General features: G+C 34.2%; 1 protein-coding gene across 1 annotated transcript in view; it reads right to left on the reverse strand.

Annotated features, from left to right (window-relative positions):
* The window catches only part of HSD17B4 (hydroxysteroid 17-beta dehydrogenase 4), an 89,419-nt gene that overhangs the window by 46,866 nt on the left and 26,659 nt on the right, over positions 1-15,894 (reverse strand). The window contains exons 7-10 of the mRNA XM_050794417.1: positions 14,579-14,663; positions 13,002-13,189; positions 3,833-3,924; positions 1,166-1,190 (exon numbers count right to left, since the gene is read on the reverse strand). Of these exons, the coding sequence (XP_050650374.1) occupies positions 1,166-1,190; positions 3,833-3,924; positions 13,002-13,189; positions 14,579-14,663 (390 nt within the window). The remainder of the gene's footprint in view (positions 1-1,165; positions 1,191-3,832; positions 3,925-13,001; positions 13,190-14,578; positions 14,664-15,894) is intronic.

Consider the following 15,894-nt stretch of genomic DNA (forward strand, 5'->3'; position numbering starts at 1 on the left):
AAAATTAGTGTAACAGGTGGCCCCAAATAATTCTCCCTTACCTTCTCTTTGCTCTACCTCTATTTCCACAAGAAGTCAGTTAGAATGCACAGATTCATAAAAACCATTACTGCTGCATAAGGAGAATTTTTAACATTGTTTTCTTTTTAAAAACCAGAGGAATAAATAACTAATAACCTTATTTAAACATAATAGTCAGACATTGATGATTGTTAAACTGAAGATTTGTCTTTGGGAATGACAGAAATGCCTGTGTCTAGAGCTTTCCTATTGATAAAGTGCCAGATATAGCTTTTACTGTAAAACCTTATGTTCCTTTTTTAAATGAATGTAATAAGACACTCAAAAATGCTTCAAGAATATAAGCCACTTTAACAGAGAAAATGATCATTAATTCTAAAAATATTATACTACTACAGCAATGCCCTCCAGAGATGGCAACTTTTTAAATGATTCAGTTAATTGGATTAATTTTGATACCCATAGCCAACTAACTAAATATAAGTTGAGAGACAGACATTTTCACAATTTTTTTAATGCCATAAAGCAGTTCTCAAATTTGGAGTTCACAAGGTTTGAGAGATGGGGTAGGAGAGGGTTGAAGCCAAGTAAATTTACTATTGGGCTAAAGCGGAATAATTCCCATAGATCAGCTGCAATTTCTGTCCCAGAAAGTTGTCCAATGTGATCCCTCACTCCCCTTGACATCTCCTACTTCATGGAAGAAAATAATTACATGGGAAAATTGGAGAACTTGCCTGCTGCTCTAGAATAGGCTCAACCCATCTTTTTCCAAAACAGCTTTCCCTCCCACTCATTTCTCTGCTGAAACAGCAAGAACAAGCATGTGGGAAGTCAAAGACATGGGAGGATGATTATCAATATATGCTGTCTGAAGGAATAGCCAGTTCTGAATAAGACAGGACAAGTCCTGAATAAGGACTGCCTACAGGAAGAATAGATAGGGTCTTCAAAGGGCCACAGACCTAAAGCACAATCACAATGTTTAAAAATATCTGTTGCTATAGCAATGTTTAAGTTTGAATATGCAAGCACTATATCCAATGGTTAGGCATTTGACAAAAATCTTACCTACCTCAACTAGATATGTAGGTTTAAAGATAAGGAAATAATCTATACAAACCAAAAACTGAGAGAGACTTACATTTTCCAATCCATCCTGCTCCAACCTACCAAAAAGAGGGGGGAAACATTATACCATCTAATGTGAAATCACTAATACAATTTTTTTTAATTAAAAAAAAGTCAGCTCCTTTACTATTACAATTCAAGGTGACGGGAGATGAAAATAATACAGCTCTATAAAAGTCCACCGGTCTCCATGACTTTGCACTGTTCATGTTATCAGAGCACAAACATAAAACAGCACAATGAAGTAGAAATGCATGTAATAGAAAAGAATGAATCTGATGTCAGAGACCAAGACTTGACACAAATTTGTCTACTGACTACCCTGGCCAAATTATGTGACCTACCTAAATCCAAGTTTCCTCAAATGTAAAATAAAAATGACAGTACATATTTCATGTGGTTACCATGAAGCAAACAATACAAATAGTACACTGCCTAGCATATCATGAGATCAAAATAAATGTCCCTCTTGAAGGACCTACTGAATTACAAAGAAAACCAAAGCCAAATAAAAAGAGTATTTGACTTAGTGAACTACATATACTCATTTTAATGAAACATCTGTATGCACAGATAAGACAAATGACCAAATAATAACTGCTACCCAGGAATATCAATTTTTCACTTCTATAATTTTTTCTAGAGATCATTCAAGAAAAATCCTAAAAAAAAAAAAAAAAAGTCTGATGTAAAGAAAATCTGTTTGTCATGACTTCAAACACCACAACTACAGCATGCCCAAACTTACCACAAAAATGTCACATGCATAAGATAGAAGAAACGTATCAGCAGACATCTTAGTGGCTCTAAGTTCAAGGGTGTGGCTTCTCATCACCCTTTGCCTCTATATTAATATGCCTACATCTTTTATGATACAACCAGTCAGCCTTGATATAGTTACAGTAGACAAATCAGCAGTGGTTTTGATATCAGGCAAAATAACCACCACTTTTTACTGTATTTTGGAAGTGAAGTAATAAGTTATAAGCTCCTCTCAGGTGCTAAAAATGATTGCTCCAGGTGAGCCAAAAATATTTGTATCTGCCACTCTAGATATCTATCAGAACTTCAAAAAGTGGCAATTTACTCTCAAGGTTTAAGTCAGGATGTTATGCACATCTCGTAGTATATTTTATCAATCATGCATGCCAAATGTTCCTCACGAAAAATGTTCACAATATAGTAAACGAAAACAGCAACATAACAAAACTTCATCTGCAGCATGATCCTAATTGTCTGTGTGTTTGGGTGTATAAAACGCCTGTCTAGGCCGAGCACGGTAGCTCACGCCTGTAATCCCAGGACTTTGGGAGGCCAAGGTGGGCAGATCATTTGAGATCAGGAGTTCGAGACCAGCCTGACCAATATGGTAACCCCGTCTCTACTAAAAATTTAAAAATTAGCTGAGCTTGGTGGTGGGTGCCTGTAATCCCAAATACTTAGGAGGCTGAGGCAGGAGAATCACTTGAATCCAGGAGGCAGAGGCTGCAGTGAACCAAGATCATGCCACTGCACTTCAGCCTGGGCAACGGAGCAAGGCCCCATCTCAAAAAAAATAAAAATTAAAACACATATCTAATAAAAGACTGGAAGGAAATACATAAAAATATTAATACTAGTTCTCTCTGGACAGTGATAATGTAGGCAATTTTTATTTTTTTATATGTTCTTATATATTTGAAATTTTCACAAACAGCACATACTATTTTTCTTCACAAAGTTAGTAATAAACATACTTGTAAAAGATAAATAGTTTTTAAAAATTCCTTAATGAGGTAAAAGAACAGCAGGCAAAATTTTGGATTACAGATGCCTTGATATTATTAAATTTTCCTCTTCTATAAAATAGAGTTGTAAAGTTCTTTCTACTTCTAATATGCCACAATTCACATTCAATGAGTCTGATTAGGAAAGTGGAGGTGCATATCTCTGCTTGGAGATATGTAGACTGGTTTTTTTTTCCTTAACTTACCCATCAGCTTTTCATTCAAATGAAATAAGCTAATATATCCCTCACTTTAAATTGAGCCAAATTTCATCAAACAGTGAACAATGGATCTCACTGCATGATGGGATTATGTGCGGATAATTATTTTTATAATAAACATTTAAAGCTTTGAAATAAAGAAAAATAGAAAAGTTTACTTTTTATGTAAAAATAAATAATGTTATATTTATTGACCTATCACACAAGATTAAATTCCTGCTATACTGATAATTAAAATTGGTGGGTGGTGTTATGTATTAGGCCCTATGCCAAGGGTTTAAAATATGACTTGTAGTTATCACAAGGAACCCCAGAAAACTAAAGCTCAGGAAGGTCAAATCAGCAATTCCCAGAATAAGAATTCAAAATCTGGCCTGGTTAACTCTAAACTCCAAGCTTCATCTTTCCACTTTATCACTCAGCTTCTTAAATAATGAAATTTCCCACATTTTGACTGAACACATCAAACCAGCCACATTTCCATTTGGTAGAAATGTTACAAATGTAGAACTAAGTAAAAACAGAATTTATAAAGTTGCTATTACTTTCCAAAAAATGGGTATTAGTCACCACTTTTAATTATAACATAGACACAATATTTAAAAATATACAAGTGATGTCCACTGGTGCAGATTTTTACAAATGTAAGCAACTGGAGAAAACTAATAAGAGAAAACAGGAAGGTGCAAATACCTCAAACAAGCCACCATTCTCCTCACAACTCTCGTGACAAAGCCAAAGGACAAGCGGTGCCACATACTCTGGCTTCAGAGCTTCCACGAGATCTGAAATAAAGAATATACACATAATCTTATCAATCATTTTACTTTCTAATAATTTCTTACTTATAAAAATTATAGGTAATTCAGAGACCTTTAAAATAAGAACAAAATTAGTATGTACATAACTAGTTTAACATTTCAGGCTTTGGGAAGAACTTATTTTAATCTCAACTGAGCCATTTCTAAAGGGCTCTCAAGCTTCTAAAATTGTAAGTATCAGACACACCTTTCCAAGATGAGTAACATAACAACACTGTTCACAAGAAGAAAAGTTAGAACTGCCTAGACAAAGATTGGTGAGCAAAACTGTATTTAACATGAGAAACTTGGGTACCATTCATTCCCAAAATTATTCTATTCTCCCAGCTATTAACAAGAATCTAGAAAACCACAAAACAGCCTAGACCACTATAGTGGCAGAAAATGATTGAGAGTGCTGAATTCTAACCACTAGACCACCAGGGAAGGCAGATAATGATTGAAATAGACCTTGCAGATATCACTGATGAGGGCACAAAGTATAAAAACTACTTTCCCATTGCATATGTTACTTTTTTGACTTTTTAAAAACTAAAATATACTAGTTATACATATTCTGAAGGTACATGTGATATTATGATGCCTTATACAATGTATAATGACCAAATCAGGGTAACTGGTATATCCATCAACTCAAACATTTATCTTGTCTTTGGGTTAAGAACATTACAAATCTTCTCTTCTAGCTATTTTGAAATACACAATAAATTATAGTTAACTATAATTTCTCTATTGTACTATCAAATACTAGAATTTATTCCTCCTATCTAACTCTACTTTCGTAGTCCTTAACCAACTTCTCTTTCCCATTGCACTCTTTCTGTGAGTAGCTTGGTGAAGCAGAAAGGTGCTACATGAAGAACATGAAGAGTTGGATTCTAGTACTGAACCTGCTATGCAAGCAACTTAAGAACATGAGTCCATCATTCAACTTCCCTAGGCCTCTATCTTCATTAATAAGCTAGTAATTTAAATACTTCCACTTGCTATTCCACCAAGCTGTTCCAAGGCTCCAATGAGATACAATTTGTATCTTACAATACCTTAAATACCATAGAATTTTATCTAAAAGATCAAATAAATGCAAAAATTGTGAAATGACAAAATACAATTTTGTATTAATGTGTTAAGTAAAAAAGATGGTGTATATAGTCCCTGTAAATTAAAAAGTAGTTGCAAAAATTCTTCACTTTATAGCCTCTAAAAGCTCTCAAAGTACACAACCATTCCAATGGCACCCTGTTTTCCATTTTTCATCATATGCATGAGGAAAAAACGAAAGGAAGACTCCAGCCATCTCAAATTGTACAATGAAATAAATTATTAACTTAAATACCCATTCATCTCAATACATAACATTGCTCACATTTCCCATATATCTATTGGCAAAACTGAATGCTAAAGGATATTTATGTACAGGAATTTGGATATTTGAGTTGACTAACTTCAAACTGAATGCAAAATAAGCACATCTATAAAATGCAACAGAGTATCTATTACCTTAGGTGAGAAAAGAGAAAAGAACATAAGGCACATAAAAAAAATATGTCTGTCTTGCAGTTTATTTTATGTATTATCGCTAAAAATATAAGCAAATATTCTTGCTTTCCAGTTCATTCTCAAACTCCTAGGTTAGCCAGCATCTATTAAACTCAGTTTTATAAATAAAAAACCAACCTCAAGAGAGTAAATAAAAGATCAGAGAAGTTCCATAGCTATTAAGATACAAAGTTATATGAAATCAAAAATAGAAAGGTTTACTTACTTAACCCAGTGTTTCTTCCACAATACTAGATGTCAGGATATCTAGCATTACAGTGAGCCAACTACTCTTGAGGAATGCTTCTGCTTCCAGAAATGAGATCCTTTTAAAGCATTACTGAGATAAAAAAGGTATCCTCCAACCAGAAAGAAAAAAAAAAAAGAAAAGAAAAGAGTCCCTAGTGCCTGAGAATGATACAAATAACAGTACTGATACCTAGGCACTCAGAGGTAGGCCAGCATCAAGATGGGGTCCTAAACCTAAACTGTTCTACACTGAACTTCAACTTTTAAGGAAGACTGAAGCAGACCAAAATTGGCTATGCCTCCTGGTAACCAGCAGTAGCAAAGACAGATCCTCTCTGAAGAAAACACTGCCAATTTAGAACACAGAACAAACACAGAATAAGAACAGGTAAAGAGCTAGTAATTAGAAATCATGAAGGAAAGCCACTATGAGAAAAAGTTAAAGAAACAGCAGATTTAAACTACAATGGAATAGAAATGTTGGAATTTAAAATATATTATAAAGAAAAGTTAACTATTAATTAGCATTTGTACCCTTCCTGACTCAACAATTTTACTTCAAAGTACATATCCAAGAAAAGTTATAGTTCTTGTTATCCAGAACACACGTACAAGAATAAAAGCAAATTAATTTAAAAGCAACACATATGTTCATTAATAAGAATTAAATAAATTCACATAATAGTCTTGCAGCAATAAAATTGAATGAGCTACAGCTATATATAAATCTTAGAGCCCTAAAATTGCATGGAAAGACAAAGTACAATTCCCAAAAATTTTTTTAAATGACAAATGTCATAAAGATCAAAAACAAGAAAACCAAACAATAAAGTGTTTGTCCATGTAATTTTTATTTTAAAAAAATTAAAGGTAAGAGAATGAATATTCTCTTTAAGTGATTACCTCTTGGGGGAGGAAATGGGGTGAGGTAAAAAGGTAACAAAAATAGACACAAGTTATGGAAATGCTCCAGCTGGGGGGCCGCATGACAGCATTGAAGATCAAGATGATCTTCAATGACTCCCATGTCCTTTAATTTATCCCTTGTTGTAGTCCTTTTTCACAGTGTACCAAGGCTAGTCTGTGTGATCAATAGGATAGGACAAACGTGATGGTACATCTCTTCTGAAATAGGTTATAAAAGACACTGCAGCTTCTGTCTTGGTGGCCCTCTCTTTCAAATCGTTAGCTCTGGGGAAAGCCAGCTGCCATGTCAAAAGCAGTCCTATGGAGAAGGCCACATGGTGAGAAACTGAGGCCTCCTAACAACAGGTAGGAAGGAACAGAGGCCTCTTGGCAACTACCATGTGCACAAATGATCTTGGAAGTAAATCCTCCAAGCCAAGTTTTCAAATGACTACAATGCCAGCAAACATCTTCATTAAAACCTCATTAAAGACCTAGAAGCAGAACCTCCTAGTTAGGCTAAAATTCCTAGTGACCCCAGAAATTGAGTGAGATAATAAGTGTTTGCTGTTTTAATCCACTAAGTTTTAGAGTAGTTTACTACACAGCAGGAAATAACTAAAACAGCTTGGAAAGTTAGTTCCTGGATACTCATTATAGGGTTTTATTTTATTTCATGTAAGAAACATGTAAGTTATACACATTATTTTTCATGTATCAAGTATATTTCAAAGGTGAAATGAAATAGCAAAAATGTCTCCACACATTACTCATAATATCTGGTTCTTTAACAAATAATTCCTTTAATTGCCCATAAGGAAATATTTTAGAGGAGGAGAAGAAAAGCTTCGTGTCAAAATAAATTTTCAGATATTCTAAACTATAAAAGAGTAAGAAAAAAGCAGAATAAAAATAATGGAATTATAGGACTAGAAACAATAGTCCCAAAATTAAAGGAAATTTTAAAATGATCTATAACTCTCTTACTTTGTGGAAGAGAAAACAGATCCAGAAAGATTAAGTCATTTGTCTAAAGTAGACTTTATTTTCTAAACTTCTTTTACTACAGCATGGTAGGCATAAAGGATTAAACATTTACTTAACGGTTTAGTGGTCCAGATCTGTTCAAATAAATGGCAGCATATTCCCAAAGAAAAACAAATTTAAAACCTAAAGTTTTAAGTACTTTCTTGAAAATGTACTGCTTCCCAAAGAGTCTAGAACCCACAGCAAAAAGTGACTAAAGGTAGAAATCTAACAAAGGGATGATCAGCACAAACTCTAACTAGTGGTTTGTCTCCTGATATGAAGCAGGGGGGTAGAAAGAAGGTACAAAGTTAGATGCAAGTTATTGGCAATGTTCCAATTCTTGGGTTGAGAAGTGAGTTTATGAATATTCGATACATTTTTATGCTTTACTTCTTGTATCTATAACCTATACTGTTTTGTGCCTATATAGTATCATACTTAAAAGGAAACAAATAAAGTGTATATCTTTCACATAACATGATTCTTTAACAAGAATTCCTTTGACATGACCATGAGAACATAAAGAGTTTTTAAAGAATACGAGGCTTTAAAAATGGCTCTGCTGTCAAGGAAACGGGAAAAAAATTAGATCTCAGGTCCAAATAGGTATTCTGCACTAAAGAAAATTGGTTAGACACAGCTCTTGGCAAAGGCTGCAAAGTACTGCTGTAGTATTACAAATCCCAAGTTCTAAAATGAATGTTAGTTCAAATATGGAAAATAAATGGTACTGTAAGTATTTGCGTTCCATCGAGTAGCTAATTTTAAAATAATTCCATCAATTATTTTGTACCATTTCACAGAAGCTACTTTTAAAGTATTATGTAAATCTTTTCAGAAATATATAAAAACCAAGAGTACCAAAAACTACAGTTCTCCATAGTCAACTAATATATATATATATATATATATATATATATATATATGTAAAGAAAGGTAGGCTCTCAATTATCCATTTAAATTTTTAAAGAAAGTTGAAAGACTTACACTATCTCATTCCAAGACTTAATATAAAACTAGAATAATCAAAACATCCTGATATTGCTGAAAGGACAGGCGCACAGATCAATGGAATAGAACAGAGAAGCCAGAAATAGACCCAGGGGTAAGTATTTGATTGATTTTCCACAAAGGTGCAAAGACAACCCAAATCAAGAATGAAGAATAGTCTATAGAACAAAAGAAATAGATTCTTGAACAAACAAACAGTTTTTCTTTTTAAGACAGGGTCTCAGTCCTTTACCCAGGCGGGAGCGCAGTGGTGCAACCATAGCTCACTGCAGCCTCAAATTCCTGGGCTCAAGAATCCTTTCACCTCAGCCTTCCAAGTCGCTGTGACTACAGGCACAAACCACCCTGTCCAGCTTGACTTTTTTTAAAAAAGGGAAGATGAACTATTATGTGTTAAAGGAAACTTAAGAGCTATAACAACAAAAATGCCTGTGGACCTTGTTTGGATCCTTAGCGGAATAAACCAACTCTAAAAATCTCTCTTTCAAGACAACTAGAAAATTTTAATATGAATTTGGTATTAGGGGATATTAGCAAGTTATTTTCTTTGGTTATGATAATGGCATTGTGGTTACGTGTCCATATCTGTTAGATATTCATTTCCAAGTGTTCATTAGGTGAAATACAATGTCTAGGATTTACTTTGAAATACTGCAGAAGAAAAAGGAGAAGGTGATCAAAAAATGAAACAAAATTGGCTGTTGACCATTTGCTGAAGCTGAATAATGGGTACAAATGGTTCTTAACTTTCTTTACTCTTATGTATATTAGAAAGCTACACAAAAAAAGTCTTTTTTTACACAAAGAAACTATGACCATAAAAAGCATTTTTTTAAATTATGGAACATGAATAAGGTAAAATATAATGCAACCATTAAAAGATACCCTGCACTATTTTATTAAATGGGAAAATGTTCATGATATGGGAAAAGAAAAGATAATAATAATTAGACTTCCAGTCTGCACTCCAACATAAAAAGAGCTTGGAAGTTGTTACTTCCATCCTCAAACCAAGATAAAAGCTTAACAAGCTAAAAATCAACAACTCTGCTTATCGGCACCAGAGAATTCAGGTCACAGGGCAAATCACCATCGGGAAAACTGGAGACACAGGCAAACGCAGAAAACCCAGCTTACTGGGAACAGAAGCCTCCAGAGCCCAAGCAGTTAGAACACTTAAACAGTAACCGATAAATTGCTAGAGGCGGAATGTGGACTTGTTTCATCTTAGGAGGACCCAAACTTAGGAGGGGACTCTAATACTTCTATAAGTTTTACCTCCAAAATTTCCCACTACATAGTGAAGATCAGAGAAAAATCCCCTCATGCTTTGGAGAAGAAAAGGGGAAAGAAACCATTCTGAAATATGCCCAGAGTATTCTGTTCTACTTAAGCCCTGCTCAAGAGACACTACTTTACTAGAGCCTTGTCTGACCTAGGGGAAGAGTGATTAGACAATTGGAACTTCTCTAGCTTTCCCATCTCAAATAAGGGAAGGAGAAGAAAAAAAAGCTAAAAAACTCTTCTGAAGGTACCAACCTAGGACTCTGACCCACTAAAAAAAATGGAGATTTAATAATAAGAGTACACAACACTTCCCCTCCCCAATACCTTTCCATTCCATCAACAGGGCTCCAGTATAATAACAATTACAAGTGAGAGCTTCAAGATACAAACTCTATTTAACAAAGAGTTTCTAAGGAAACTCAAAGACAACAGAGTATAAAAAAACAAGAACAGAGAGGAAGCAGAAGCTTCTGATACCCATAGCTATAGTAAATAATAAACACGGCCTAATTCCTAACGAGATAAACATAAAACCTCACACTAAGGGCCTATTAATCTCACTTGCTATTACTCAATAGCATTATTTTTTACTTTCAACAAAAAAATTGCAACCCATGTTAAAAGGCAAGAAAAAGCATAGGCTAAAGAGACAAACATTAGACCCTGATTCATATATGGCAGAGATTTGGAGATTACTAGACAAGGAATTTAAAATAACTATGATTACTATGCTTAGGGCTCTAATGGAAAAAGTGAATAATACACAAGAACAGATGGTTACTTTAAGCTGAGAGATAAAACTCTAAAAAAGAATCAAAAGAAAATACTAGAAATCAAAACCACTGTACAAGAAATGAAGAAAGAATCAGTGAGCTTGAAGATATGTCAATACAAACTTCCTGAACTGAAACGCAAAAAAGGAATGAGAAAAATGGAACAGAATAAAGATCTAAGAACTGCGGGACAATTACAAAAGATATAACCTGCATACAATGAGAACCCGAGAAGAAGAAAAAGAGAATAAGCAGAAAAAATATTTGAAGGAATGATGGCTGAGAATTTTCCAAAATTAATGACACGAATCTCAGAGGATACCAGGCAGCATAAATATCAAAAATCTCCACCTAAACACATCATACGCAAACTGCAGAAAACCAAAGATAAGGAGAAAATCTTGCAAGAAGCCAGAGGGGAAAAAAACGCCTTACCTATAGAGGAATAAGGATAAGAATTATGTCACACTTCCTTTCTGAAACCATGTAACCAAGAGGAAAGTGATGTGAAATACAGGCCCATCTCATTGTATTATATTCCACTTTATTGTGCTATGCAAATATTGCGTTTTTCACAAACTGAAGGTTTGTGGCAACTCTACGTGAAGCAAGTCTATCAGCGTCATTTTTCCAACAGCATGTGCTCACTTCATTTATCCATATTGGCATTTAACAATAAAGTGGTTTTTAATTAAGGCATGTATATAGTTTAGATCTACACATAATGCTCTTGCACATTTAATAAACTACAGTATACTGTAAACATAACTTTTACATGCACTGAGAAACCAAAACATTTATATGACTTGTTTTACTGCAATCTTAGCTTTATTGTGGTGATCTACAACCAAACCTGCAACATCTCCAAGATATGCCTGTATTTAAAATGTTGAAAGAAAAAAGCCACCAACCTAGAATTCTGTATCCAATGAACTTGTCCTTCAAAAGTAAAGGAGGTTAAGAGAATAGAAAGACAAGCCACAGACTGAAAAAAAATTTCTAAAACATGTATCTGATAAAGGACTTGTTTCTAAAATATACAAAGAACCCTTAACATTCAAGAAAACAAACAATCCAATTTAAAAATGAGTGAAAGATGTGAATAGACGTCTCAACAAAAAAGACAAATAAATGCCAAATAAGCACAGGAAAAAAATGCTCAATACCATACGTCACTAGGTAAGCGCAAATTAAAACAATAAGATATCACTACATATCTATTAGAAAACCTAAAATCCAAAGTACTGACAATAAAAAATGCTGGCGAGGATGTGGAGCAACAAGAACTCTCATTAATTGGTGGTGGGAATGCAAAATGATACAATCATTTTGGAAGACAGTTTAGCAATTTCTTACAAAGCTAAACCTAGTCTTATCATCATAGCATCCAGCAATCACACTCCATGATATGTGCCCAAATGACTTAAAAACTTATGTCTACACAAAAACCTGCACATGAATGTTTATGGCAGCTTTATTAATAAGTGCCAAAAACTGGAAGCAATCGAGATCTCCCTCAATAGGTGTATGAATAAAAAAAATTGTAGTACATTTATACCATGGAATATTACTGAACGATAAAAAGAAGTGAGCTTCAATCCCTGAGAATTCAGGAAGAAAAGGGGAGAGAGAAACAGGTGAAACACAGGGGATTTTTAGGGAAGTAAAACTGTTCTGTATGACACTATAACAGTGGATACATAACTTTATGCATTTGTGAAAACCCATACAATTGTACAACACAAAGGGTGAATCCCAGTGTAAACGATTAACTTTAGCTTATCATAATGGTTCCATACTGGTTCATCAATTGTAATAAATATACCACTCTGACCAAAGATGTTAATAGCAGGGAAAACTGTGGGAGGTAAAGTATATAAGAATTCTCTGTACAACTTTTCTGTAAATTTAGAACTGCTCTAAAAAATAATCTATTTTTACAACAATTATTATGAAACAGGAAGAATATTACCCCATTCCGTAAAAAAAAAAAAAAAAAAAAAAGACTATCTATACAGAGAATAAGAATGAAAGTTTTTATCAATGTGGTAGAATTATGGGTCATTTTTTATTTTTTCCTTTGTGCTTTTCTAAATTTTCCACAATGAACACAATTTACACATAATGCTTTTGAAATTGAAAAAAATAATAATTTTTAAGTATTCAGAAAATTAAATACTTTTGCAAAGCTCACTCCACATAGATTTGTAAGTAACAGCACTGAAAAATATAAGCTTGCTTACTAACCTTCAGGCATAACTGTCTGAGTCATCCGTGATCCAGCATTAGGAGCAATGGTGTTACAATGAATGTTGCTTTTTCTGCCTTCAATTGCAAGAGAATTTGCAAGGCCCAGAAGACCCAACTTTGCAGCACTATAATTTGCCTGGCCAAAGTTGCCATATATTCCTGAAGCTGATGAAGTCATAATAATTCTAAAAAGAAAATCAATCTCTCAATATCATCTTTTCCATAATTTGATAACATTGCAACTCCAATTCTGTTTTGGTACTATTGTACCTATCAAAAGCAACTATGTATACCGTCATTAGCTTCTTACGATCATGATTCATGTATCTAAAATAATATTAATATATAAGTAATCTCTCAAAATTCAGCTACAAGATTTAACTGTTTTAAAAAGATTTTCTGGCCAGAATCAAATGATCTTACACTTACACTTACACTTAAATGTAAGAATGTATATTCATTATCTATCAAAAACAACAATAAATATTTAAACCATAAAATAACCTGGTAACATACAAGTTAAAATTTTAGCAAGAAATATTAAATCGAACAGTTCTAATTTTCAGTCCTCATCACTTTGCCTCTCTCCCTTTCTGAATAATATTAAATGCCTCGTTAAAACAATCATCTCAAAATCTGACCCAACCTCACTAACTCTACTTAGGCTAAGTAAAACAAATCATGTCATCTATTCTCAGAAACTGTCAGGACCAGGATAAACTAGAAATCTCCAACAAAAACAGGCATCACAAGCAATTTGCTTCTATTAGGTATGTATGAGCCCTAAATTAAGAGGAATGACCTCAACACTAGAGTGCAAAAGAGAACATGGATTAAGCGTACTAGCACTGCCACAATGAGTTACTTATCTAGGAGCAATCATGAGAGGTCCTACAGTTCTTAAACAGTTGATAAAGACTAACTAATGTCTGACTAGTACCAGTCAGCAGGAAATAGCCATTCATCTCTCCCCAGTTGGGAAGACATGAAATAATATTCAGGTTACAGAATAAGGTATAGCCGAATCCTCAATGTGTGTACTACCTTCTAAAATGCCAGAAACTAAGGCAGGAAGATCACTTGGGCCCAAGAGTTTGAGACCAGCCTGGGCAACAAAATGAGACACCATCTCTACCAAAAAATTAAAAAATTAGCCAGGTGTGGTGGCACATACCTGCAGTCCCAGCTACTTGGGAGGCTAAAGTGGGAGGACTGCTTGAGTCCAGGAGGTAAGGCTGCAGTGAGCCATGTTCATGCCACTGTACTCCAGCCTGGGCAAGAATGAAACCATGTCTCAAAATAAAATAAAAGTTGCCAGAGAACAGCAAGAAAATCTTTAATAACAAAAAGAGGTAAAAAATAAATATAAAGCTGTCCAGCTCAGCCAATCTGTGACTAAGTGATACCAATTTAATGAGGGTATGTGTCAAAACCATATGTTAAAAGCCATATCTAAAGATGTTTTCCTCAATATCATAAATCATTTCACAACACTTCACATAATCTTTCCCTGTACACAAGAACCCTCAGACACAACATCTTCAATCCCCCTTGACAACCACATGCAACTCTACCTTCCGTATTTCTGTTTCTTCATGTGATCCCATGCTGCCCGTGTCACTTGGAATGAGCCCCGCAAATGAACTCTGTGGATTATATCTAAAACAATAAATTATTTTTATTGAATATTTTGTAAAAACTTAGATAAGCATGTCTGAGAATCAACATAAGCAATGTTGTATTTATACAAAGATGTTCATTTTATACCTAATGTATAAAATCACCTACTGTCGCACCCCAATGAGTATTTTGCCTTTGTTTCAGTTATGCTACTAATCGACAGTTCACACCTAGAACTACAACAGCTTTCCTCATAATTTGTAAAATTAATGGAACACCTACATCCAAATATAATGCTATGCCCTTAATTTATGCCTACTTTATATAAAAATTTGCTAATATAAAATCCAAGATTTTTACAAATATAACTGGCACTCAACACTAACATCAGTTAAAGCATAATCATAAACCACATAGCTCATTAAGAAATATTTACAAAATATTCACTAGATCCCTACTGTTACCGTCTGCAAATGAGTTTGTGAAAGAGGCCTGTTTTCACAGATTTCGATCTAATGAAGCACTTACAAAACATTCAGACAGACAACTCTAGATTTTAACTGTCAAACTTTTTAAGCATTCTTAATTTTGTTAAAACAAATGTTTTCCTGTGTATATTAGAAGAAGAATGTAAGAGTGAAAAAAGGAACTAAAAAAAAAGAGAGAGAGAAGGGTAGTCAGGAGTAGTGGGCTTAGTAGGATGGCATCAGAGAAGGAAATACCTCAGTCCCATCGCAGCACCAAGAAAAGCACCAACATAGGCCCCCTTTACCAGCAAATCCTATCTTTCTTAGCTTCTTTTTTATCCCAGTTGTTACAAAGGAAGCAGAAACTAAAAGCTCTTCTTAGCTTAATTGTAAATCAAAGATATTAATTCTTCCTTCAAAAGACAGTCAGGCAATATTCCCCCAAAACACATTCTATAAACAATGATACAACTGTTTCACCTCAGTTGCCATGCCTCCCACTGTCTCAGCCACCACTCTTCATTTTAGTTCTGATGGCCAATGGAAGTAAGGACAAAGAAGAGCAAAAGAAAAAAAAAAAAACTCTTAACTGTGATTTGTTCATTATCTAAACTCAATCTTTCCAATTCAGACAGAATGGAAAACTTTCCTATTTACTAGAAGCTTCAAAATTATATCCAGGTTTTGTCCTAACGTGTTCTAAGATCGCCATCATTTTTAGTACACTAGACTCCCTTACATATCCTGCTCCTGCTCTTGAGAAAGATTCACACATCTGGATAAGCACATTAAAGGCTGTTAGA

This window comes from Macaca thibetana, chromosome 6 (assembly GCF_024542745.1).
Source record: "Macaca thibetana thibetana isolate TM-01 chromosome 6, ASM2454274v1, whole genome shotgun sequence".
Classification (NCBI taxonomy): Eukaryota; Metazoa; Chordata; class Mammalia; order Primates; family Cercopithecidae; genus Macaca; species Macaca thibetana.